The sequence below is a fragment of the Drosophila miranda genome, chromosome 4, assembly GCF_003369915.1.
Source record: "Drosophila miranda strain MSH22 chromosome 4, D.miranda_PacBio2.1, whole genome shotgun sequence".
Classification (NCBI taxonomy): Eukaryota; Metazoa; Arthropoda; class Insecta; order Diptera; family Drosophilidae; genus Drosophila; species Drosophila miranda.
In genome coordinates, this window is record NC_046677.1 from 28,910,271 (window position 1) to 28,937,679 (window position 27,409).

Consider the following 27,409-nt stretch of genomic DNA (forward strand, 5'->3'; position numbering starts at 1 on the left):
TAAATAAGTGCCCCTGAGAAAACAGCGAACATAATTGCCTTTCTAGCACTGGTCGGTCGCTGTTGCCGTGTCCGTTGCCCCTCATTTCCTTTCCAACACGAAGGTCAGCGGCGGCAACAATTGTCGATGTTGCAAGTAGCAAGTATCAGGGGCAACGGAGCCTTTGGGGCAGCCGCTTACAAGCGCTGCAAATTCCTCTCACTGTCGCCATAATTGTTCTCTCTTCGGCTCCCTGCTGCAGCCCCTTCTCGGGGCAGGACATGTTGCAAAGGCAATTGATTGCTGCCGCCGCTGGCTTACTGGCTTGCTGGCTGTTTAATGAGCCACAGATCGGGGCATCTGCGGCATGCGAGGTGTCTAAATTAGCTGGGAACGCGTTTTCGGCTGTCGCCAGCAATCAAAAGCGGAATATCGCGTCGCGCAGCGTCTCCCTCCTTGTAATTAGAGGCAGAGCAAATACCAAGAGTATCTGCCACGAAAAAAAACACACAGCGAGAAAGAGACAGAGAGAGAGGGAAACAAATGAACGCTGGGGCACTTGCAGCATCAGCAGCACGGTAGCACAACTGCAACTCAAACATTTGTCAGCAACTTTGACTCTCAGCACTCGATGCAGCAGAGTCCGGAGTCGATTTCTGTTGCAAATAATAACCAGAGAGGAACGCCACACTGGACTGCCTCGACCAGGAGATACCCATTAGGCAAGTATGGGCTAGAATTCAGCATGCACTGGGAGCTTTTTCTCTTCGTTTTCCTGGGATAAAGTCGAGGAATATCCGAATATCTGTAGCATTTTCTACTGAGAAATAGCCCTTCTTCAATGTGGGAACTTGTTTTCCTTGTTTCCAATGTAAAAGTGATCCATTGCGGATGATTTCTATGTCCAAAAGATGGTTAGAGATCCCGATGTTAGAGTAAGGAAAGCCCTTCTATCTGCCATCCTCCATTCACGAATATACTCTACTCTATGTACTGGGTATTCAAATCGGTAGCAATTGCAATTGTTTTGTTGAATGTTGAATGTTCTTCTGCTGAACAAAAGGGATGCGGACTCTGGTGGCCATGGCCATGGTGCAACATGTTGATCACTGATATCTTCTGCACGATTTGCAGCCACAGTCCCAGTCGCAGTCGCAGTCCCAGCCCCAGCATCGGGCCAACAGGTAGACCCCCATCCAGATCACCAGATCTCCAGCTCCCAGCTCCATGGTCTCCCTCCAATTGCAGTTTTTCTGTTGGTTTTTGTTGATCTGGCAACTTCATTATTTGACAGCGCACGACTTTGATATGGAATCGAGAATCGAGAGCCCAGTGTCACGGGGAGGGGCTCTGTCGCTATAGCGACAACTTTTTTTGGTCAACAGAAATCAGAGAAACAGCAAAACAGCAGAAAACAGCAAACGGAATATTGTTGTAATCAATTTTACAAGTTTTTATTGATGGCCGACCAGCCACAACGCCGCATGTGGCACACTGTTTTTGGGCTTAGACTCAGTTTTCTGTTGCAGTTGCTGTTGCTGTTGCTGTTTCTCTTCTTTGGAGGCTCTCTGGAGTGCTGTGGCTCGCGATGGCGATCGCGTTGGCTCCAATCGATTGAGTGGCTACGTGGCTGTTTCCATTTCGAAATAGGGATTGGGAAGCGGTGTCCTTGAGGCGACCCACAAATAGCACAAAAAAACTGCAAGGAAAGAGAAGGTATAGATAGTTCTAGGGAGAATGGTAGAAGAGGGGAAAATATCTCCAAAACAAAATCAAGAATTCTACAATTCCACACTCCATAGGTACGGCAATGCAACACTTCCTGTGCAACATGCAGCAGGAATAGAGCTCCCCATCAAATCAGAGCAATCCCATTGAAAGAGACAAAGACAAACCATCACCATCGAGAGTTCTCACGTTGTCGCCCATGAACAGATCGTCGCTTCCGCTCTCGTTGCATCGCTGAAGATCGACGAACGTTGCAATGTTGCAACAACTGCAGCAGCAGCAGCAGCATCTTCGTTCAATAATAATTATTATTAACACCAAAAGGAGCAGCGACAAAAACGTCCGTCCGCTGCAATCAATCAAAAAGGCGCGCTCCAGATCCGCGCGCGTAGATCTTTCTTTGAAGATCTGTGTGTGGTGTCTGTCTCCCTGTAGATGCTCTGGCCTCTGGGCTCTGGTGGGGATTTGCTGTTTGCCAGTGGCCACTGCCACTGCCTCTGCCTCTGGCACAGTGTGTGCTACTGCCACTGCCGATTATGAGATGATTGCTTAAGATGACAACGAGCAGGCTGAGGGACAATCCTGCTCCTCTCAAAGCCAGAGGCAGACAGAGGATTCAGCAGAGCAGAGGAATGCCCCAATGCCAGTGCCAGTGCCGGTACCAGTGCCAATGCCACAGTCGAGTGGCAGCAATAAAAATGACGTTCCAGATTATTGCACAAACACACACACACACACATCTCCTGTGCCACAGAGGAGTTGCTGACGACACATGAACGTGCCACCTCCCTCTAGCTCTACTGCAACCCCTCCATCGCCATCACCATCGCCATCTCCCTCTCTCGATGCCCATGGATGCTTACGCGCTCTTCAAGTTCCACACATAGTTGCTGTCATTATTAAAGACATTTTCAACTACATTCTAGAGGGTACTTAATTTGCCTCGAAACAAGAGGCCACCACCACTTGTGGCATGCCACCTCACACGAGCTGATTGGATTGCCACGGCTTTGTGTCATCGTCACAGGACGGACGCTGATTACGCTGATCTGATCCTTTTGGGTGCACTCAGAAGAGAGGAGACAATGCATAAGTAGGAGTAAATGCATCCATCAGATAGTTGCAGGCAGAGATCCTCCGCGTGGCAGCATATGGCAGAGGGGGGGCATGAAAAAATTGATGAGTTAATTAACGCGCATCGCCAGCATTCCGTTCGACTAATAACCAAGTTGTAGACAACAACAGCAAATGGATGGATGGATGGATGGATGCAGTCGATCCAGAGATGCGACGAGAGATGCGAAATGCTGCATGGAGCTGCTGTGGCTGTTGCTGTTGCAGTTGCAACCATATTTATGAGCATGGCTCTTTCGTTCAGTTGTCGATCTGGCACTTCAATGTCAGTTGTTCATCATCATCTTTGCGAGGAGGGATCATCATCATCATCCGCCGCGAAAGATAGACAACAGACAACAGCGAGAGAGGTGTATCATGGACTGCTGCAATGCGTTCTTTAATTGAGTTTTGCGTTGCAACTGCCTCGGACTCGGAGACTCGGACTCTTTATGGCCATGCCATGGCCGCATCATGGGGCAGCAGCAGCAGCAGCCCAGTAGCCAGTAGCAACAGCCAGTGGCATCCACACAGCAACCGGCAGCAAACGTGGCATATTATCACACAACCATTAAATATGATGAAGACTGCCAAAGCGATGCAATGCAATGCAATGCGATGTGCGATGCGATGCGATGCATGAGGAGTGTTCCGAGGATAGAGATGGACGCGTCACGTGACCGTGAGTGGCATTCTCGAGACGTGACTGTACCTCTTTCTGCAAAGACACCTCTGATTCAGACCACACTTTATCTATTCTATCCGATCCGAATTTCTACCGAATTATATCTCTCTATTTGTCGATGCTTTTTAACATTTTAAAGATCATTATACAAATTTTCACTGATCCTCCATATATGCTCCAAGATCTGTACTACTGTGTGCTTAAATACCATTATTTATATAAACGACTTATTAGGCTCTTATTTCCTTTAGATTATCACTCCCATCGCTAGATTTCCCCCTTTTCTCCAGTCTTCAGCAGCTGCTGTCGTCGGGTTTACGCATTTATGACGCATTTTCTCATCGCAGATTCACTGGCGATCTATCGACATGGCTATGGCTCTGCCACTGCACTGGCTGAATCTCTCTCGGAATTGTAATCGGAATCTGGCCCGCGGCGGCCCCCACTGGAGGAGCAGAGCAGAGCAGAGCAGCGCGGAGTCTCAACGCTGCTCCCTGGGGCCATTACGCATACTTTGAGCTTTGGAGTTGATTTTCTCATTTCTCATTTGGAGGAGGTTGCACTCTAGATGTTTTCTTGCCACAGATGCAGCCGCTCGCTCGATGCTGATCATTATCAATGATCTGGCCATCGTCATCGTCATCGCCATCGCCATCTCCATCTCCGCTCTGTGGCATGCAACATTCTGCTGCATTCCCATTGCAGCGTTGTGACTGACACAATGCCAGTGGTCCAGTGGTCCACACAGTGGTCCAAAATGCAACCTCTGCCACCTCTGTCCACCTCCATCGGATGGTCGATCGCTCCTCCCTGCTCCGTCCTGCTCCTCTCTGCGGGATCATTGACTATTGACCGCGCTGATTGATTACTTTGTTGCTGTGGCACGTTGCAATTTATTGGCCGTCGCTCGCTGCCGCAGCAGCAGCTTCTCTTTGGCTTTGGCTCGGACACTGGCACTGGTACTGGTACTGGCTTTCGATGATTAAAAATGCTTTTGTGTAAATTATTAGCTGCAAATTCACTCTCAAAGTCATTTGTTGTTGCCGTGTTGTCGCTCATAATTCTCGCCTTGAGGTTTGCCACAGAGACAGAGGCACAGCCGCAGGCCCCAGAGATCCCCTATCCTCCGATGCATCCTCTCATCCGATCCTCATCATCATCAATTGCGTTTCGGTGTGAAAATGATGTATGTGGCTCTGCGGTTGGTTCCTCGGGATGGAGTATAGATTCCACTCTGCGGCAGGCTCTGGTTCTGGCAATCGCTTCTAGCCTTTGACTCTATGCTGCGCCTGCCGCGCCTCGAAAATTGTCGGTGGCGGCGAATGCTTTTGAGCGCATAAACAAAAGCCCAGCCACCTCCTACTCCAACTCCTACTCCTCCTTCGTTACCCTTTCGCCTGGATCGGATGCTAAATTTCCTTAATATTTCCATTTGCTTGTTTGATAGAATTTATGCGCGCATTCGGAATCTTCGAGAGTATCATTCCAGGGGCAGGCAGGCAGCATTCCAATCTACTGATGTTTCTTCTGTAGGCTTCTGGCCTCCATGACAATGACAGCGAATGCGACTGACCAATATTTATTGACATTTGACTCGAGAGTAAGCAAAAAGCAAAAACACACAGCTTCCCTTCCGAGTGCAGAGCCATTTCGACTACAGGATACCCACTAATCGGATGAAATAGCAGACTCTCTCCATGTGAGAAGAGAAGAGTGTAATCAGAGAAAGAGAATATAATCTGGCTGGCTCCGATTTTGAGGTTGGGTTAAAACAAAATGATTTATAAAGAAGGCACGCGCTGTATGGCTCTGGTAATGATGTGAATGATATGTCAATGCATCAATAAGTCATCTATTTTTTTCGTTTTACATATAAGATTCGTTCCGTTGTACAAAGACCCGTTGACTTTTAATTTTGACGAGGAAAATGATAACGTTTTGAAAACTGTTACACAGATCTACTTATGGATAAAAGACTTTCTTGAATGACTCCTTCCTAGCAGCAGCAATACTGAATATACCCCGTTTCTCGGGGAAACAGCATCTGTAGCAAACAGAGACACCACTGGAACATGTTGCGGCTTCTGGGACTACCTCCCTCCTCCCGTTACCTGCTTTAACTGTCAGTTATCATTCACTCAACATTCAACAAAGAAACATTCGAATCTCTTGCTCGAAATTCGATTCCCATCCTTCGATTCCAGTGCCCCGATGCAAATTGTGGCTACCGCTGCCCCTGCAGCTGTCTGCCCCTGCCCCTACTGCTGCCTGCTGCTCTGCGGGTGAGTTATGGTAGCGGTTTGCCGCTTAGACAGGATGTGTCTCTCTTTCAAGGCCTACCCACTACCCACCCCCCCGAATCCCCCAATTAAGAGTGGACATCGACACCTCCTTGCCACGACATCATTGCCTTTCTCTTTCCCACACACATACACTCAAACACACCTGCAACAAGCGGCAGCAAATTTGAAATGAAATATTTTCGATTCTGCTGTCAACATGAGTTTTGTTGACAACACATTAGCAACTGTGGCTGTTGCTGTGGCACTGGGGCTCTCCTCCCTGTTGCAGTGCTGGTGTTGCAGCCAGCAACATGTTGCCGCCGATTGTGGCGACATCGCATTGGGGACGTTGGACGTTGCGCATGCGCCGCACGATTTGCAATTTGCAGCTAATTGAACGCGTGCGCAGGCGCAGTTTGTTGTCGACTCTCACGCTTCTCATCCTCTGCCCTCCCCTCCCGATCCCACCACTCCACTCCTTCCTAACTCTGCCCACCTTCGCTCTCCCTGTTCTACCTCTCTCTCTCTCTGTCATTCCCTCATAGAGCAAGCGCCGTTTTTTCTGGTACCCTGTGTGGAGAGGCCTATGATGATTTTGAAAACCCAACGACAGGTTTTATCTCCAGAGCTATAGAATATTCTTCTATATATATTTTTATATTTGTAGCCATTTTAATTCATCCCTGCATTTCTGTCAATTATCCCACGAATTCCCATAAAATATGTATACCTTGAGGTTCCATATTCTACTCATAGTTTATAGGGTACCAAGCGCGTCGATGTTAAGCCCTCTCGTTTCTCGTTCAGTTAGAAAAGTGCCAGGCGACAAATGGAGAACGACATGGAAAAGCCTCATGCGTGGTGTAACCTGAAACTGGAACCGACTCCCCAAGTCCCCAGGTCCGCGCTTGAATCTGAATCCGAGGCTGAGCCTGGGACTGGATCAGGCTTATTTCGCTTTGAATTGAATGAATTTCGACAGCGACTCAGCCAGCACCTAAGCAGGCCAAGTTGCAAGCTGCTGCCGCCCCGACGCTGCTCCTGTTAATGGTGGTGACAACTGCAAACTGCAGCACAAACCACTAACGCCAGAACAGTGGGTGGTGGTGGTGGCAGCACAACGTAAAGAGACATGTTTTTTCCCAAATTTTTCAGACAAGAACCATGAGATATGCGGTAACACATAAGATCCATTTTCTTTTTTTCCTTTTGAAAACATACATTGTTATTATTAATATTTCCCAGCTCTCAAGTGCGAAAATTTTAAAGTATCTCCATTTGTATATGTCTTCTGTCTATGGACATGTATGAGAGACATGTCTCTCTTTCTGAAAGAAGAGACAGCATGAGACACTAACACGCATAGCTGATTCAAAGTATGAAATCTCTGGTGCTGAGCAACCAGATTACCGAACAGTATAATAACACAGCAACTAATAGGGTTTTCCCAAAGAGCACAGTAACAAAGCGCGTATTTATTGGATATCAAAAATAAAAAATAAAAACTGAAATAGTTCCTTTTCGGTAATCCAATGGAGAACATTTTAGAGAACATATGACGATGATACCTTAGAGGACCTCTGGGTCTGCATGGAAGCAGCGGCCAAAATTGGATCCATTCCATCCAGATTTGATTAGACTTTCTTTCTTGTTCTTTCTGCTCTTGACAACGGACTTGTTTTTGCCCTTATTAAATAAATGATCGCCTCACACAAGTACAAATTATCCCCGAAAATTCACAATTACTATATCCACTCTTCTTCATCAGATCTCTCAAACTTCTGCATCACTTCACTTCACACTCTCCCTATTTACCATCGAATCTCCTTGTTATCTTCCATTCTCTGTGAATGCTGTGACAGGTCTCCCATACCAAACGATATATCTCTGCACTCGTATATCTATCGACCGAGTATATGCCACATATCGTGCGAATACGAGTCTGTGGCTCGTAGTTTATTTATTTTTTTGTCAAATGCCGCCTGCGGTGTTTCCATGTTGCTTCTGTTTCTGTTTTGGGTCTTGGACTCCAATTCCGATTCCTTCTCCGCCCTCACGGTGATCCCCTCTACCATCCTGTTGGGATCTAAGTGCGGTGCACTTGTCCAGTGTCCGAGTCCGAGTCCACGAGCTTTGTCTTGTGTGTTGGCCCCTTTTTCGCGGTGTTTTTCAGCGGTGTTTGCTTGGTCCCCAATCTGCAATATGTTTATGCATTTCTTGCGGTCGCTTTGGCGGCCCAACAATGGCTTCTAGCCTTTTGCCTCTGGAATGTGGCTCCATTAAATTGTGGAGCCTAATACACGATTTGTTGCTGCAACACAGTTGTTGTTGTTGTACCACAGCTGTTGTTTTTGTTGTTGCTGGTTCTGTTGCTGCCGTTTTGTTTGTTGTCGCTGTTGATTAGCAATTTAATTGATTTGTAGGCAACAATTTGTCTGCCACTTCAGAGGCTTTTCAGAGTGGCCTCCAAGCGCAGCCGGTTTCCTCACATGCCTCATAAAATATTCATATCTCAAGATGTTGTTGGGGGTGTTCTCATACTTGCATACGTTCCATACCATACGATCGCTTGTATCGTATTCCACACCACAATCTCATGCAAATCTCTCTGAAAAAAACATGGCGGCTAAACAGAGAGACAGAGAGAGAGAGATACTCGTACAGCGTTGGAGCTTGCAACAGGTGTGCAGGCGGCCCTTTTGGTCAGTCACAAGATATGTGAAATAAAAGGTAAGGCTACTGCATGAATCTACAGCAATACAAACCTGTTAGCACAGTATTTTTTATATGGATTCTATGATTGATGTCGAGGTACGTGTGCCTTTACATTTATGAGTATTTTGCAGCATCCCCGCACTCACGGAAGAGGGAAACGCATCTTCTCTCTCTTACTGCCCTACCTGTCCTTTAATGTACCTTTCAGTCAGTTCTCTTCGCTCTCGGTTTGTTTTTGCGCTTCTGCTGCTCATCTGGCTGTCTGTCTGGGATGTTGCCGCATGATGTGGCAGCCGTCTGCTGGTTATTAGGCACACATTCAACAGATCCACCCATTTAATTAGAGGCTTCTGCGTCACACACTCTTCTCGATGACGGCGGGGTGCATGCCACAGGGCAGCCATTTTGTGCTGCTTTACTGGGGCTTCTGTTCCCGCTCTTCTTCCTGGGGATATCTCTTTTTTCTTATTTGTGTTTTCGTTTGTGGGTGGAGCAATACTTTCTTTCTTTCTAGTGAAATCTCAATTCCGATTTGACTAAACTTTTATCGCTGAATGTGAATGTGCCCATGCCCCTTCCCCTTGCCACTGTTCCCATTCCCGTTCCAGTTCCCGTTGCACTACTGCTTCTGACTGCATCTCTTTTTGCGGCTTATTAGCCGCCGCCGCGCTTTGCTTTGCTTCGCTTCGGCTGCAGGTGGCCGGCCGCCATTTGGGCCATGATTTATGCAGTGGCAAGGCATTAGAAAGGTCGTTCGCTCGCAGTTGTCGTCGCTTGTCGTCCGTCGTGATCCAATGGCCGTGACCAAAGAGTAGGAGGCGATCCGCGTTCCAGCGACTATTGCTGCTGCTGCTGCTGCCGCTGCTGGTGAGGATTACAGGAGAACAGAAACCCATTTGCACTGTCTTCGCAGCGTCTCGGACGTCAGCGACGTCTTAATTAGGTTTTCGCCTGAAAAAAGTGTCGAAAAAATGCTCAGACCACGCCCACATACTCGCTGACCCACAAATGTTTCACTGGGGCACTCTTCTTTGTTAGTCATGCCCCAATTTGAGGCATTTCTTTGCCAGGATTATAAATGGCATCACATTTGTCTTGGCCACGTTAATGTGCGTCTCCCTTTGGCCAAAAAAGAAAACATGGAACATCTTCATTAGCGAGGCGAGTGAGAGCGAGAGAGGGAGGAGTTCCTGGAAGAAAGTACAGTTTTGCCTCTGACGGCCTACGCAAAAGTCAGACATCCCGAGGCGGCTTTCTTTGCTATTCGGGTTAAAAAATACTCAAAATCTTAGCCTAAACCTTATCTAAAGTCGAGTCCTGTGTGGATATTGATGCGGTTAATGCTGATGTCACCGCCAGGAACTACAAAAATTCCTCGTCGCCGCAGCGGCCGCCTACTCCTCGGCGTCGGAAGTGGATCTCTCCTCCAGGCCCTCCTGTGCTTGACAACTCGGCTGTTGCCGTTGCCTGGTCGATGCCTCCTCCCATGATCGATGTCTGGCCGCAGCCTCTGATTCAGCTTGCGTCCGCGTCGGTTCCGCTGCAGCGAGCCGGCTGCTCCTTGAGCGGCTCATGTTCCTCACCACCTTGAATGGCACTACCTGCAGCTCGCCATCGTGATTGAATTCCACGCAGGATATTATATCCGGATATTATAATGCGCCGTTAATCTGGAAGAAGCACAGGACGCCTCTCCCTTACGGCAGAGAACACGCCGGAACGGAATCGGAATTGGAGTCCGGCAGACCCACCGCAGGTTTCGAAATTAATCGGTATTGGAATTTTCAAAATCGTATTGGATTATGTTCGTTTATGCACAGCGCTGCCAGACCCCAGAAAAATAACTGACGGCTGAAGCGCTGCAAGTTGGCAAAATAGCCGAAAACCACAAGCAGATGGCGCCGGTCAAACTACGGAGAAATTTAATTGACCAATAGAGATAACTACTGTTACGGTTCATAATTACTTAAATAGATGGCGCATTTAATTCGTGTAGCTAAATCGATGTAGGATTCATGTAGAGTTCACGATGGTCGTGAAAAAATGTATGCCATTTTTCCGATGACAAACTATTAGCAGGACTCGCCATATCTCCGCTATTTATGGGCCGATCGGCAAAGGACCAGCTCTCCCAGGATCGCGAGGATCCAGACTGTCGAACGGCATCAAAATCTCGACTACGAAAATGAGGCCAGTTTTTGACAAATTTCATGATGTAACCATCATGATTATTTGCGAAAATCGTGAGGACATGGATGTCCCTTTTTCGGATGCCAATCGGATGGCAGGACTCTTCCGTTCACGAAATGACATGCCACGCCCCGATCGGGTGCCGTTTAGCAGAGATATAGCTTGCAGAAAAAACCAGTATTTTAATGATACGCAAATCCAAATCTTAGGGAGGCTATATCTCGGCTATTTATGGGCCGATCGGCAAAGGACCAGCTCTCCCAGGATCGCGAGGATCCAGACTGTCGAACGGCATCAAAATCTCGACTACGAAAATGAGGCCAGTTTTTGACAAATTTCATGATGTAACCATCATGATTATTTGCGAAAATCGTGAGGACATGGATGTCCCTTTTTCGGATGCCAATCGGATGGCAGGACTCTTCCGGTCACGAAATGACATGCCACGCCCCGATCGGGTGCCGTTTAGCAGAGATATAGCTTGCAGAAAAAACCAGTATTTTAATGATACGCAAATCCAAATCTTCGGGAGGCTATATCTCGGCTATTTATGGGCCGATCGCCGAAGGACCAACTCTCGCAGGATCGTGAGGATCCAGACTGTCGAACGGCATCAAAATCTCGACTTCAAAAATGAGGCCAGTTTTTGGCAAATCTAATGATGTAACCATCATGATTATTTGCGAAAATCGTGAGGACATGGATGTTCTTTTTTCTGATGCCAATCGGTTGGCAGGACTCTCCCGGTCAAGAAATGACATGCCACGCCCCGATCGGGTGCCGTTTAGCAGAGATATAGCTTGCAGAAAAAACCAGTATTTTAATGATACGCAAATCCAAATCTTAGGGAGGCTATATCTCGGCTATTTATGGGCCGATCGGCGAAGGACCAACTCTCGCAGGATCGTGAGGATCCAGACTCGAAAATGAGGCCAATTTTTGGCAAATTTAATGATGTAACCATCATGATTAATTGCGAAAATCGTGAGGACATGGATGTTCTTTTTTCTGATGCCAATCGGTTGGCAGGACTCTCCCGGTCAAGAAATGACATGCCACGCCCCGATCGGGTGCCGTTTAGCAGAGATATAGCTTGCAGAAAAAACCAGTATTTTAATGATACGCAAATCCAAATCTTAGGGAGGCTATATCTCGGCTATTTATGGGCCGATCGGCAAAGGACCAGCTCTCCCAGGATCGCGAGGATCCAGACTGTCGAACGGCATCAAAATCTCGACTACGAAAATGAGGCCAGTTTTTGACAAATTTCATGATGTAACCATCATGATTATTTGCGAAAATCGTGAGGACATGGATGTCCCTTTTTCGGATGCCAATCGGATGGCAGGACTCTCCCGGTCATAGCTTGCAGAAAAAACCAGTATTTTAATGACACGCAAATCCAAATCTTCGGGTGGCTATATCTCGGCTATTTATGGGCCGATCGGCGAAGGACCACCTCTCCCAGGATAGCGAGGATCCAGACTGTCGAACGGAAATGAAGTCGATTTTTGGCAATTTTCATGATGTAACCATCATGATTATTTACATGCACAGCAGCAGCTGGAGACCCTCGAGAAGGGAGGAGCTGGTGTAGAATGTTGGTACGCCGCCGCAGCATCATAATCTGAATCTCAACCAGAATCAGAACCAGATCTACCCGTACCGTCCGCAGAAGCAGGCAACTTGATCGGCGGCGCTCCATTAGCGCCATTGGCTCTCACAGCAGCAGCTACAGCTGTACCATCCGTGTCGACCGCCACCAGCCAATACTTAAACAATATACTTTAAACTAATTTTATCGTTAGATCAACCATTTTAATAATTGGGTTGACTTATAAAATGTTGCTGGAAACACACGCACGTATCCTTAAATGTCTAGTCTAGTACATAAATTTACTCACAAATCTTTTGGATTAATATTGCGCTGCGCTGTGCTTTCTTATCAGATTTTCTTTGTTTTTTAATGCTATAAACCATAAAAAAACATATTTATCAATTTGTGCCTTAAGCCTGATCGGGGGAAGCTATATATCTCGCATCGTATAAATCTAAATGGAAACTATAAGAAATCACACAAAACTATATCAAGTGAAAATGCGGGGAAACAAATTAAATTCGTAACAAATGTACAGGGAAATTATGTAAGTGATGTAAAAAATATAGTTTCACGATCTAGTCTAGATCTAGATCTAGTCTTGAGATTAACTTGCTGCCAGATGCCATAGGGCTGTCTGAATCAATTACAATATTTAAGCTGTTTTGTTTTTACATGGAATTTTCTATTTCTTGTGGTTTTCGTTTTCGTTTTGTTTTTCTTTTCGTTTCGTTTTGGCAATTGGTTACGCGCTTCGCTTCTCAAAGTTTTGCTGTAGTTCTAGTAGGTTATATTCTGTTAAAATCATCCAAATCCTTGACTGCAATCGGTAGTTTCGCTTACAAGAATATACACTGCTCGAATGTATATATAAAAAGTGGTCCTTAATTCGAGACGTGTGGCTAAAACGTTTGTATGTATATATACATATATGTATATATATATATATTTTATGTATTTTTTGTGTGTCTTGCTGGGTGCTATTGCTATTCAAACGAAATGAAGTACAAAATGAATCACTGAAGTTCTCAAGTACAAAAAGAAAAACTCGCAATTCTGCTCGATCGGACACACTACGGACTACAGAATACAGATCTCTTCTTGTTTTTAGTAAGCTAATATAAATCACGATAATATGGCCACGCTGCGACGCGGACCGCCCTGACTGATGTTGTCCATGGAGGACCACTTCTTGATGCCATTCTTGAGAGCCTCGGCTGTGACTTTGTCCTGCATTACCCGCGACATGGCCTCCAGCTTCTGGGCGCGCTCCTTCGACAGCGGCTCTGTGGGAAAGTTGAGCTCATTTGCCTCGGCCAGTGTCCGCAAATCGAAATAGTATTTGGCATACACAGAGGAGGGCACATTGATGTTGAACTGCAGCAGCTCCAGAAACTGTCGCTCCAGCTCGTTCATGTCCTCCACCGTAATGTCTTTGAGTATCTGGCAGTAGTCCACATTCCAAACAGCCTGATCGTCCCACACCTTAGAGGCGAGCAATATGGCACCTGGAGAGATGCAGGGATTATTAAATGGAATCTCGAGTAGATTGCTTCCAGCTTCATGCGATGTACTCACCCAACACCATGCGCTTCCAGTTGGATGGCCCAACATCCATCTCCGCGTAGGTGAGGAGTCGCTCTAGGTAGACTAGCGTGATGATTGCACACTCCGCCGTCAGTTGGGCGGCATTGAAGAGCGTCCGCACAAACTTATAGATCTGGCGGTGTTCGGGATTGTGAGTGTCATAGTTCTCGGGCACTGGGTCATGCGTCAGCGGATGCATCTTCTCGTCGAATATGTCCAGCCGCCGATCCGACTGACGGTTCTTGATGTGATAGTAAATCGCCAGCGAGACGCACTTGACGGTGTTCTTGAGATTTGGCTGCGAAACAGTGCTGTCGTCCAGGTAGATTGTAGAGCAGGAAGAGCTCTTCTTCATGCCACCGCCAACACCGCCGCAGCTGTTGCCACCGGGTGTGCTGCCACCGCCTCCAATGCTGCCCGCCTGTTGGGCAATCTGCTGCTGAGAGCGTTTCCGCGTCATGCCGCCATTCTCCACCTTCGAGCGTTCGAGGAACATGGTGGCTGCCGAGGGATCCACCGATGGATCCTCATCGCCACCCTCCAAAGCTTCTCGCTCTGAGATGTGCTGCAGATTCTGTTGATTCTCGAAATTGTCGCTGCTGCCCTGCTGGTGGTGATGATGATGATGGTGCACGGCCGCCGTGGAGCCATGATGATGATGTCCGTCCAGCTGGTGCTGCGAGGTGTGTGGCGGATGATTCAGCTGGTGCCGCTCCTCAAACACTGGCGGCATGTCCTTGGACTTGCGGTCCGACTGCGGACTGGAGTACGCACAGCACGAGTTCTTGTTTCCCATGATTGATGGATGATTGGAGTAGTTTGGAGTGGGTTGGCAGTTTAAATGCAATTTGCTGTCTCGCTGTCTTTAGTCCTGGCTTTGGCTCTGGTTCTGATGTCGTTTCGTTCACGCTCGGATCTCGATTTTGGCACTTGGTCGTCTTGGGTGAACCGATTGGTTGTCTATCAGCATGGCGCTGGCGTTTGTATCGTTCCACAATAACCTGCCGCTACTACTACTGAACGCTGCTGACCCCGTACCGAAGAATATGCACTGCAAAAGAAGATAGGCAATTAGAAAAGGGATTCCATTTGCTCGGTTTACTCTTATCTAGCGGCTCTACACTCATTATTAGTTACGTTTTTCGTATTCGGAGATAAGATTCTGTTTTGTTTGCCCAAAAGCGGAATATCGCTCCAGCTTAAAGGCCAGCCGGATTATTGTGCAAAAATTAATTAACCCCAGGCACGACAACAGCAGGCCGGGCGCGACACTCGACAGTAGGTGGGTTGCAGGTTGCCTAATTTGGCGAGGTCTTTGTGGGTTTTTCTCTCTTTTTCTTCAGTTTTTGGTTTTCGCTTTTTTCTTGGGGCGGGGCTGGGTGGCTTGTGACTTTTGGGTCGTTAGGCGAGTGATGTTTGACTGTCATCAAAAACTGATGGCCCAGATTTAGATTACTATATCAAACTGTCAAACGGTGGGCTCTACATTAATCACGGTCCAAAAATGAATGAATGAATAAATGAATGAATGGAACGGCTGGCTTCATCGTCGGCAAAGTGTCGCTGGCAGCGCAGTCTGAGGAAAAACACCCACGACACGCTTATGGCTCTCGTTTCTTCCTCCCCAAAGATTTGGCAGCCAGCGAATACAGGTTGCCTGTATTAAGTGATTCTTACTTGATTGACACTTAACTTAATTAATTAAACACTTTTCACACATTTTTTCATTGTTTTTCGTTTTCAGTAGTGTGACCGCGGATTTATCTATAAAATATACCGTCCGACCCTCAGAAATATACCGTCTCATTTAAAAAATATACCGTAAATATACTGACGAATTCAAGTTCTACATATTCCTTGTTTTCGATCTTCCGTGGAATATTACTAGCTAGATAGAACTTTCAACCATGCCCACATAGTTTTATCCGATCAACGAATCAATTTTCTACTTAGCTGGCCAGTTCTTAGTTCTTGCTTTTATTGTATTTTGGCTAAAACAAGGCATAAGCAAAATAGTTCAACAAAAAAAAGGACATGAAGACATGATGCGTGTATAGGCCTTTGTACACCCTATTTCGATAATTTCATATGAAGATGAAACGTAATTTATAAAGACCTTTTCACAAATTGATGTGTTTTAGACATATTCATTATTTATTAGTATCTTGAATATATTTATCTTGATCCTGATACCTACGGAGCCTGGGATGACAAACATTTTCTTAATTCTATAACATCCTTTTCCCTAGGGTATGAAAATTAGTGTTGGCGGTAATCATTGTTGTCAACCGGTTATTCACCACAAAATACTGGTTTTTTATCTTCCGTCGAATATTCCCAGCTATATAGAGCATTTAGCCATGCCCACGTAATTTTATACGATTGATGAATCAATTTCATATAAGATTTGCTAATTTTAAGTACTCCCTTATATTTGATTTGGTCTAAAAAATGGTTTAAACAAAAAAAGTGAAAGCATAAAACGTAAGTGTGTACAGAATGAAACGTAACTGTGCCTGGAATGTTACGTCATTGTTGCTGGTCAACAGGTATCCTCTATGAGTATAGACATATTTATACCCTATTTCATTAATTAATAAGAACAACTGTTTTCCAAACTGCTCTCTCAGATTGGAGATTCATTGGAGCTTGAGATAAGAACTATTTTCTCTATTTTATTATATCCTTTTCCCTAGGGTACTACGAAAGTGTACGGACTCATTGTTGCTACCGATTCAAAACCCGATTCGAAGATAGAAATTACGCCATAGACAATTCGAAGATACCCTATAACCGATTCCGAGAGCAAAATATACGGCCTCATTTCCAAAATATACCGGACCGATTATAAAAACGACCTTAGCCCACTTAAGCCCCTTTAATAAAACTAGGATAACAGTTTGAGTTGAGCCGGGGAAAATAATACTAAATAAATACCGAAATACCCAACAATCGGCTTTCGAAACTATCGACTGCATAGTTGAGCTGCGCGCCTAAGTTAAAAACCTGTTAAAAACTGTTTGGAAGCTGGCTTGGCTTTAGCTACTCGCAATTTGCTGGAGTTACTCAAATAAATATATCAAAAATGGTTAATTTGTTCAAAAAGTGGTAAAAAAATATTTGCTGCTTTTCGGATAAAATTATATATTTTCCTCGGTCGAACACTAATTAAAGTTATTTTGATTAGGTTTAATAAGAATTTTATTAGTATATTAAAAGTCATATGGTGTTATTATAATTTACTTGAAAGTATTTTGTAATAAGCATACATCTCAGCCATATTCATTTTATCTCTTATCTCAAATGGGTTTTCCGCTATTCACCAATTCCAGCCAGGCCCATAAATACACACATTTGAATATGCATAATTAAATGTTGAGTTTAACGTGGTAGGAAAATTAAAAACATTTCATTAGTAGGCTTTTCTTCTGGTTTTTGATTTTAGTTGGTTTTGCGAAAACTTTTTAAGTACACATTAGTTAGCTTATAAGATACATAATTAATAACTGGCCAATAAATGAAAAAAGATGAAACAAAGTTATTTACAGTATATTAGTATTATGTTAAACTGTAGGATAGGATAGGATACGATGACTGGGGGAGGATGGGTTCTTGTGGCTCTTTTAGTTACTGTGCTCGGCTAATGCTCTAAATCAAATATTGCATCCTGTGCCACTTTTATTTACACAAAATGTACTCTTGTTAGTTGTTGTTACATATAACATATATATATGTATATAATATATTATATTTAAATGTAATGATTGCTTTCAACTTATATAGTTTTATATATGTGTGTTTAGTGTTTGGTATGCTTGTATGTATGTTATATTCTTTCACCAGCTAAAGGAAAAGGTTAAAAGGATGGCTAGGATTGATTTGAAAGTAGCTTGGAAACTTCTCAGAAAAGTGGTTTGCATTGTCTGCCATTACATACGTGTATGTACATATGTACGTAGGGTCTTCATATACATATACGTATTAATGTACATATGCATGTATTTATGTGTTACTCGTATGTTACTACTAAGCTACATTTTGCTAATAATATTGAATCATAAATCTCATATATCTCCACATACTCGTATGTATGCATGTTCGAATAGTTTGTTAAACATTTATCTGTAGTTTGAGATTAATAACAACATTTTTCGGTTGAAGTTTGCACAACATTTTCCTCTACTACTAACTCTATGTTATATACGAATTTTTGTACAGATTTATGAGAGTTTCTAAATATATCCGATATATATATATATATGTATATATGCGTATCGCTTTGAGCGTTCAAGTTTGATATACATTAAGATACATGCTCGTATTTATATTTTTGGTTTTGTTATTATATATGTAATAGATATACTTGTTGCTATATGTACTTTAATGGTTAGGAGTAGATTATTTTGCTGTGTGTATTCTGTTGTGTTGTGTTGTCTTTTATTGTGTGGTGTGTGGCTGTGTAGCTACCAGTAGATATGGCATACTCTCCTTCCTCTATACACATCCTGCATACATACATGTACGGGTATGTATGGCTTGCCACGTGTTCGTACATTTATTGACTACCTTAATAAAGCTATGATCCCAATTTCAGCTGATAATTTGGTACCTTACTGCTAAGCACATTTACCACTGCCCTTTGACTCTCCTTCTGCCCGGTTTCGCTAACGGTTGCTTACGGCTGGTTGTTTTTCATTCTCGGCCCCATTTTCTGCTGCTGCACCCGGCTTCACTCTGCTGCACTGGTAGTAAAGAACAGTGGTAAATCTTAAAAGAATGGTCCCGCTATCAGACATTTTGAAAAACGTTTGAAAACATTTCAAGTTGGTTAAAGGAAAGAAAAACCCAAACGAAAGGAAATCAAAACTCGGTTGCGATTTAAATCCTTCTCACTTCTCGCCCTCACTCACTCTCTCTCCCTCCTTATCTCTCTCTCACTCGCTCATGTATAAAAATAAATATGTTTTTTTGTAGACATCGTGACTATTATATCCCTAATCATATATGTATAGTGTATATTCTTTCGTATAGGTAGCTATGTGCATTTGTAGAGTGGAAAATGGTTAGAAATCCTTTTTGCTTTGGAGGAAAGTCTAAGTCTGTTAGTGGTTAAGGGAGAGTATACATATATACAAAGTCGTATAGCTAGGTTCTCAGGTAATTCTTCGGTTAGTTTTTAGTTAAGGTACTTAAGATCTAAACAGCGCTAGAATCTGACTCTGGGCTGTCGTCCCATCGAGCAAACAACACTTAAAGTTGAGCAATTTCAATGCTTATTAAATGCAAAGACAGAAAGAAAACCAAAAAAACAGAAAAACAAAAAAGAGAAACGCAGAACAAATCAATGGAAATGGTTACAAAAATATATGTACTTTAATTGGAACAAAATTCCATAAATCAAACTTATAGAAATCATATAATTATATATGTACGTAAATTCCACATGTCACTAAAAACTAATGCAAATACAGGTCATGGTTAAGGTTAGAGTGTCCTATAACTCAAATCTAACTATAAATGCTTCTCGAAACGAACCAACGAATTCCCATCCCATCCTCCTATACACATATGTACTCGTTCAGTACATTCTACGCGAACTGGAACTTTAATTCGTATTCATATCCATATGCTTTGTGCCGCCTGTCCTTAATAATTTCTTGATTCTTGCAACAACAATTTATGTATTATAATATATATATTTTAGTATTTATCTTGTATCTTGTCTCTGTTCCAACTACAGATCCTAAGCATCTCTAATTCTACCAACATTCACATAGAGAGAGCGCATCTGAAGCGGTTTTTATAATCATATTTTCTATGTTGCTCCTAAGCGTATATAACATTATACCATTTTCTTTTGTTCATTTGGAATTGTGGTTGTTTGTGTGCTTGCTAATTCATTTTTAATTTTTGTTCAAGTTTTTGTTGTTTTATTTTTTTCCTATGTGTATGTTTAGGTGGCTGCACCGCCATCTGCCGCCGCCTCCGCCTCTGTTGCTGCTGCTGTTTCCTCGCCGCCAGCTTCCGTTTCCGCTGCAGGCTTGTCTCCGTCTTCCGCGGCGTTGGCAGCGGCTTCCTCTGCAGCGGTGGCCAAAGCACGGCTCTCGGCATCTGAAGAATAGCATATATGTTAATCGTGGTTATTCCTCAATATATTCTACGGGCTAGACTCAAAGAAAAACATAAACGATAGAGCATTTATTTGGGTATACATTTAGAAAAGTACTGACAGCATGACCTCCTTTTTTCAGTCCATAATGATTTCTATGTTGCATTCTAGATTATTTGTTTTGTTCTTTCATTCTGTATTCACTTCTTTTGCCTTTATCCCTACTTGTGTCGGGGACAGCTTACTCTAGTTTTAAATGAGATTTTTGTTTTCGCTTCGGGGCTTGGTCCTGATGCTCAGTTTGATGGCCGCTCTTTTGGCGCCGATCCAAGAGCTCTGCGTAAGATGGTTTTAGCATTAATAACAAATGGCTGGCTGGCTGGCTGGGTGGCTGGTTGGCCGAGATCAAAGCGAAGGCCATTCAAACTCAATTAACGAGCCTAATACTCGAGTACAGACTACAGAAAGCGGGACGATGGTCCAATGGGCGACAAGGCAGCCAATTAATATGATAATTAATAAAGCATTAGGCTGAAGCAGCGACTGGGAGAGGGACAGGGACAGGAGCAGGGGAACTCACCTTTAACAGCCTGCTCCTTCCAGATCTTTTTGTTTTCGGCGAGACAGAGAAGCCAGGGCTTGGGTACTACGAACTTGCTAGTAGTGCCGCCGGTGAGGCTCTTGCGGGCCATGGGCGGGGCACTGCAGTCGGAGGACTTCTCATCAGTGCGACGGTCGGAGGGCCGGGAGCCGCCTACCAGGCTGGCCCCGTCTTGCTCCAGCAGCGGCAATGGCTTCGTCTTTAGTACGGGGGCGATGGGGGTCAGGATGTACTCGAGCATGTCGGACATGACGCCCATGCTGGGCTCGACGATGAAGTCGATGAAACAGATCTGCGACTCGGCGACGAGCGTGTTGTTGCGATCGCAGAGCGGACTGAACGGCAGTCCGAGCTCCTTCTCGAGGTCGCCCTGGCGGAAGAACTCCTCCAGCAACAGCATGGTCCAGCGCTGGTGCACGCCCCACTGTTTGGCCGGATGGGAGATATCACAGCAGTGCAGCACCAGGGACAGCACCTTCGACTTGTCAATGGTCGCCTCCTGCAGCGTCAGCAGGTTGCGCATTGTCTTCATCTGCTGGAAGTGATTGGTCATGTCGGTGCCCAGCACCATGTCGATCACCAAGGTGCGCATCTCGCGGTACTCCTCGCGCGACAAATGCGACAATATGTTGTACTCGTCCTCCCGCAGCAGCCGGAAGCTGGCGCTCACATGGTGGTTCTCCAGCACCGCCCGGTCGTTGTACATCAGCGCCGTCTCTGAGCCGGACATCACGTGGAAGTTGTTGGTGGTGCCCGTGTGCTCGTAATCGTGCAGCAGGGCGGCCAGCAGCGAGGCGAATATCTCCAGGTCCGTCAGCCAGTTCATCAGGCCCGTGTTGCACAGACAGTAGTGGATCGTCTGCATCACATCCACCGCGTGCAGATTGTTGTGGTACGGATTGCGGTACCGACAGTAGCCCTCCTCCACGCGGTGTAGGAACGCCTCCAGCACGCCGGGTGCAATCTTAAATTTGTGTATCACTCCGTAGCGATTCAACAGGTCGTAGGCCACATATTTGACCACCTGTCCGCTGGCCGCCTCCGTCAGAGCAAAAACATCGAATGTCCAGTCATCCAGGTTCTGTTGGCAATCAAATGTTTGAATATATCCAGAGGTATAGAGAAGATATATTACTCCTCCTAGCCTAAGACTAAGCTCTATTGTATACGGTTCTCTCATTCCTGGGAACTCTCGGGCTCCTCTACTTAATGTTCCATTATAATAGACCTCGACTCACCTTAAGTAGCTTGACCACATCGGGTGGAAATTGCATCAATGCCGAGCTGGATACGCGCCTGTAAATGCGGTCCACAAAGATGCCAGCCCGTATGGCATGGGCCACCGAACGGAACTTGGGCTTCTCGTCGCTCTTGCGGCGGCTGGTGGCCATCTGGCGCGTGAACGTGGAGGCCAACCACTCGCGCACCTCCGGTGGCACTGCATCCGGTTGCACCTCCGATAATTCATCGTCCTCGTCGGCCAGGCGCCTGCAGGGGGTTGGGGGATTGGTTGGGTATGGGGCAGGGCGGATGGGCGGATGGGAAAAGAAAACAATCTATTAGTTTGGCTGCATTTAAAGATACTTTCTCTAGATTAATTGTTAAACGAAATAACCAGAAACAATATTCACGAAATGTACGAAAATAAAAGAGAAATTTCTATTGAATTTCTTCCTTTAATTAAAAATAGTTTAAAGCTAAGTTTTAATATAATAAGAAATTAGTTAAAAGAAATAATGTAAACCGAACTTTTTTTGTGTGGGTTAAAAATTGGTACGGAAAAAGGAAATTTTTGTTTTGTTTTATTCGGGGAAGAACAGAACTTTAGTTTTTATTTTGTGTAAAGCGGAAAATAAGGTTTGGTTTGTTGGTTAAAGAAACAGATACAGTTTTAGATACTACAGATACTACAGTTAGTTAACATCTCAACTAGTTAGTGGGTGGAGAATATTGAGGTAGGGGATTGAGGATTGTGTGGTGTGGGAATGCGGTACAGTAAAAACTTGCTACTTAGCAAAAAGCTGACAAAGGCAGGCAGAGTGCAGCATGCATCGAGTGGCATGTGGCATGTGGCATGTGGGTGGTTCCATGGGCGTGGTGACTTGTCGGATTTTCTTAATTGCATGCCAAGTACATGCTACGATATACGGATAGGTGCAACATCTACTCGTTCAACACGGTAACAGGAACAACACTGAGAACGAAACGTGCCAGGAGCAACGTCGTCGACTTCATTCCAGGAACTTTCCATCAAGCCATCCTAATTGGCGTTGGCAACAGTCCCTCATACAAGTATACGCCCGTACGCATACACATCTACTCGCATAGTGAAATCCCTCACTAATTGGTCTTTTAGGTGCAGTGTCCTTCTGCTCCCAGAGACCCAATCAATGCATTTCCATGGAAACGCCTTGAGGAGATTTTTTTCCCCTCCTTATTAAGTTTCAGACCCGTGTAAAATTTGTTTAAAAAATATTATATTGTACCCTGTAAAAGAGTGTGGGATAATAAGGGAGGCTGTTGTGTGTATAATAGGCTTAATTCCACTTGTGCGAAAAAGTCCCTTGGGCAGGGTAAATGTTTTGGAACTATAGGATTACAACTATTCTGGCAAAGAAGTCATGAAGGTCTTTCAATCATCCATTAGCAGGCATGATGCCATGTCTTCGAATGAAATAGTAGAATATCCAGAGCTATCGTAGACCTCATACTTTCCCATTTTCCAAACGTCGTTAACCCATAAATATTACATCAGAAAATAATTTTAACCGGAAATATATAATAATTTCATTCCGGGGCATTTCCTAGTCGAGATCTGACTCATTCATACACGTTTTCATTGAATTTGCTTGCGTATCAAAGAGAACTGTTCTTGGAAAAACATCTGCCTCTCATTACATGCTATCCAAAGAGCTGCAAAGCACTTAAGCGCTCTATAGAAACTGAAAAACAGGGCCAAGACTGTGGCAGAGTGCGAGGCAGAGTCGAGTCGACTTAAGCAAATTAGCGAAATATTCAATTATGGTTAATTAGACAAACTTCAGGGTTCTGGCAGGATCTGGTCCGTAGCTTGTTTGGCGTTGGGATTAGCATTTTGCACTGACACGAGATTATATGAGTACTCGCAATGCCGCAGCGAATCATCTGGTGGTGAACCACAGCATTTGAGGTGGCTTGAAATGTAGCCATAGCGCTATTGTGTGGTCTTTAGAGTTTCAATCACTTTGGGTGTTCTTCGTCTTGATGTTATCCACGAAAACTGGAACTGGAAGTAGTAGCTAACAGCAATGCAATTTTGAGAGTATCCTTTTACAGGAATGATTCAACTAAAAGCATTTCAAAGTTCATGAAATATATACCTAGTATATATTTTTCCATTCTATTAAACTTTCATTTTTGCACTTCCCCTGGCACTGGGCACTTCCTGTACCGATAACTTCTTTGAACACCATTAACCCTATCTGGCAGCCATGTTCCACACATCTCATCATTCTTGCATAACACACCACACCGCACCGCACACAAGGAACATTTTTCAAGTGAATTTATTTGTGTGCATTTCCCACCAAAGTGCCAGGACTGGACGGTTTGCGGTTTGGACGGATATTTACATCGTTGGTTGACATTTCACAGAGTTAGATCTAGAGTTTTGCCTTTGGACCCACACACTACATGGGTCCGTTGGTTAATTGTACTTTTTTGTTGGTTGTGGTTTAGGGGTTTTGGTTTTGGTTTTGTAGAATTATATTGTATTTAAAAACGAGTACCATTCGGTGAGCATGGCATGCTCCGCTTCAGAGACAGACAACATAATGAATAGTTCTTTGTATGGTTTCTTTTTTTTTTTTTTGATTTTAGGAAGGTCAGGATTGAAGCTGGATCGAACCTTTTCTTCTTGTCCTGCGTCTCCTGGGCACGATACTGAATTATGAACTGTATCAGCTCGACGGTGATGACGCTTTGTCGGCTACTCTCACGCCGCAGACGACTCATGGCGCGCACGGCGACGACGACCACGATGGTAATGACGGTTAGCCGCCTGGTGATTCGACTCTTTGATGGGTCGTCTCTTTCGATTCCTGCCTCAGATACAGCTAGAACACCGTTACACCGCTGGCCGCCCCTTCCAGTGCCTGGCCTCAACATGGAATCCAACGAAAATTGACTTTGTGGCAATGTCGTGCCCGGTTGATTTACATTACATTCACTTGAAATTAATACATCACTCGGCTTAGGCTGGTGGGGGGATCCACACCCTTTCCGCGGTAATTAGCTGGCAAAATGCGCTTTTAATGATGAGACAACAACCAATATTTGTGCAGCACTTTTCTCAGGCAAAATTGTGTGTCTGTTCTTTATTCTTTCCCGCCAGTGGCAAGTGGCTCGGCGCTGGCTGGTGGCTCGACTTTTTTGTGTACTTGGCCCGTCGCGGGTTAAATTTAAACTGAATTGCTCGGGAATCCACCAGAGCGCCAGCGAATGGTTAGCAAAACTTTTGCCAGAAGAAGCCACATTTCAGCTGGAATCCTCCATTTGCGTGCCCAGAGCCCCCGGAGAGAGTCCCCCCCCCCACTCCACTCCCGCACACAGCTCTAGATTGCGTGTACATGGCCTGGCGCACGCCAACTGCAAAAAAATGAAACAACAGAATGGAAAACTCGAGGGGTGGGGGAATGGAAAACTGTGCTAGGTGGCCATATCAATTATGTCAGCACTAAGACATCGCCGAGTCATGCCAAGCCCACAGAACTATTATGTACCAAAAGACCCAGCACTGAGAGAAAAATCCATGGCCTGGTGGGCTAAGAAGGGACTCTGATAGCACTAGCCAATTAAATCGAACTTTTTTACTGATGGATTTGGGGCTTTTAACATTTCAATCATCTATGGATTTCTTGTCTAAAGAAATAGGTATTTTTTTATGTTTTTTATTTGGGAAGTGGTTTTTTCTTTTTCTTCAAACTTAAGTATCTTACATCTGATTGTAATGAACTTTGTCATTCTGAAAAGCTGATAAATTCAGCTATAAGGACCTAAATGCTTTATAGCTTCATCTTACCGTCAGGGAAATATTAAGGTACAAAATGTTAAATTATTCGATTCGATTCGATCCCTTCTAGTATAATAAACCTTTCTTATTCCCATTTAAGCAACCCCCAGGATATTTTCTTGCAGTGTATTCCCAAGCTGGAGCTACAAAGACATACAGCCATGCAAAACACATATATTTTTACTATTTCCCACAAAGCAATTACACAAAATGCTAAAAGGCATCACCAGCCATTGGAAAAAAGAGGGAAATAAAGAAGAGGAAGAGCACAAACTGTAATAATACTCGTACAAAGAACAGAACAGGGAATTGCTGGAACCTGATAAACACGAGAACGTCACGAATTTGGCTAAAAGAACGGGTATAGTCGGGCGTGCACAAGTGACTATAAGCCGTAACCGACTTCCTTTCGAGGCCTTGGCGTTTGCCTTTTGTTTAATGACTCCGCGACTCTGCAACTTTTCCGCTGGATCTTAAGGCAGGAAGGGTTTAAGGTGGATTGGTGGTTACCATAAAACTAAAGCCAACAGAGAAGCTTCCACCAATAGAACACAATTCCTTATTTTCTCCACGAATTGCATTTCATTTCAGCTCTTGTTTTTCTCCTTTTCATTTTTATTTTCATTATATTGTGCTCTGTTCCCTTTTTCATTTTTTTCTTTTATTTCATTCTCCTTTGGTTTCTCTTATTTTCCTTGGATTCAATTTTCATTTCAGTTCTCTAGAGCCAGAGCCAGAGCCGAGCGTGCGGCGAATTGCGTGTTGTGGCGTTTGTTAAATAAATTGCATCAGTTATTGGCACATTTGCATGATTTTCCTATAAGAATTCCATGGAGTTTTCCTCTCACTTACCCCATGATATGCAGTCGGATATCACGCGAGCTTTAATCTCGATAAGAAGTGTTTGAAAAGGCTGCAACAGGTTGCAGTTTAAGCGAACAGCATTGAAATTGTTGGAATATTTGAACTGATAAAGACACAAAAGTGCAACGACAATTATATTTATATTTATTAGAGGTAAAAAGAACAATATTAGAGAGTGGTTCTGAGGTATATGATGGGAATAGCATTGAAGGTTGCTAAAGGAACATTCTTTTAACAGACATAGCCTCCTAAATCTGTAATAATTATTAAACACCAACTAAATTTAAACCTCTGATCCCCATATCCAGGTCAATAGCTTTTTGCCCACTTAGTCCTTCATTTGTCAAACATTTGCTGTCAAAAACTTTTAGCAACTTCGTTGAAAATTCATGAAAATGATTTCAGGTTTCCTTTGAAAAATGCTACAACCTTAAACTTTCGTCTGGCAGTTTTGATGAAATATGTTTTCCTTGATCTTTTTTGGGTGTTGGTTGATTTTAAGGGTCATTTAATGGCAAGGACTAAGACAGAAATGATGCCACCATCGCCCCATAAAAGGGCCAATGATAATGCGTTGTTGCCCAGAACGCCCCCCCCCCCCCCCCCCACACCCCGCCCCGTCCCGCCTCTCCTTGGTGTGTTCATTTCCCCTTGGCGCATGCCACTTAATAGTTATGCGTGCAATTTCCTGTGCTTGTGCCCCAAGCGTTTTTGTCGTCGTTGTTCAATTTTGCCCCTTCTTGTTCGCTGTCGTCTGTTCTGCTGCCATTGTCGACACACGGGAAATTGCTGGCAAATTGACAGCTTTGTTTTGTGCCAATGATTTTGTGTTGTCGGCGGCTTTTTGAAAACTCACACACAAAATCGGCTCACATGTCCCATTAGCTCTCGACCCGCTATCCGCTGCCC

The 27,409-nt window shown here is 44.4% G+C and overlaps 2 protein-coding genes across 13 annotated transcripts in view; both read right to left on the reverse strand.

The window, feature by feature from the left end:
* Window positions 1-12,493: 12,493 nt before the first annotated feature.
* Window positions 12,494-15,638, reverse strand: LOC108163626 (cyclin-Y-like protein 1). 2 transcript variants are annotated; one of them, XM_017299025.2, is made up of 3 exons: window positions 15,554-15,638; window positions 13,868-14,927; window positions 12,494-13,797 (listed from the first exon to the last, which is right to left on the reverse strand). In XM_017299025.2, exons 2-3 carry the CDS (start codon window positions 14,670-14,672, stop codon window positions 13,415-13,417), a joined length of 1,188 nt encoding a protein of 395 aa, XP_017154514.1. In that variant the 5' UTR covers window positions 14,673-14,927; window positions 15,554-15,638; the 3' UTR covers window positions 12,494-13,414. The 2 variants fall into 2 exon arrangements, with proteins under 2 accessions (XP_017154514.1, XP_033249160.1); XM_033393269.1 differs by lacking the exon at window positions 15,554-15,638 and adding an exon at window positions 15,014-15,348.
* A 4,163-nt stretch (window positions 15,639-19,801) lies between these two features.
* LOC108162501 (calcium/calmodulin-dependent 3',5'-cyclic nucleotide phosphodiesterase 1) overlaps window positions 19,802-27,409 on the reverse strand; it is a 113,757-nt gene continuing 106,149 nt past the window's right edge. For 9 of the 11 annotated variants that reach the window (XM_033394106.1, XM_033394108.1, XM_033394103.1 and 6 more), the window contains 3 exons: window positions 21,825-22,074; window positions 20,566-21,667; window positions 19,802-19,987 (listed from right to left, as the gene is read on the reverse strand). In XM_033394106.1, the coding sequence (XP_033249997.1) occupies window positions 19,830-19,987; window positions 20,566-21,667; window positions 21,825-22,074 (1,510 nt within the window). In that variant the 3' untranslated portion in view covers window positions 19,802-19,829. Of the gene's footprint in view, window positions 19,988-20,052; window positions 20,322-20,565; window positions 21,668-21,824; window positions 22,075-24,472; window positions 25,125-27,409 lie in introns of those variants that run through there. The other 2 variants (XM_017297276.2, XM_033394102.1) reach the window with 2 other exon arrangements.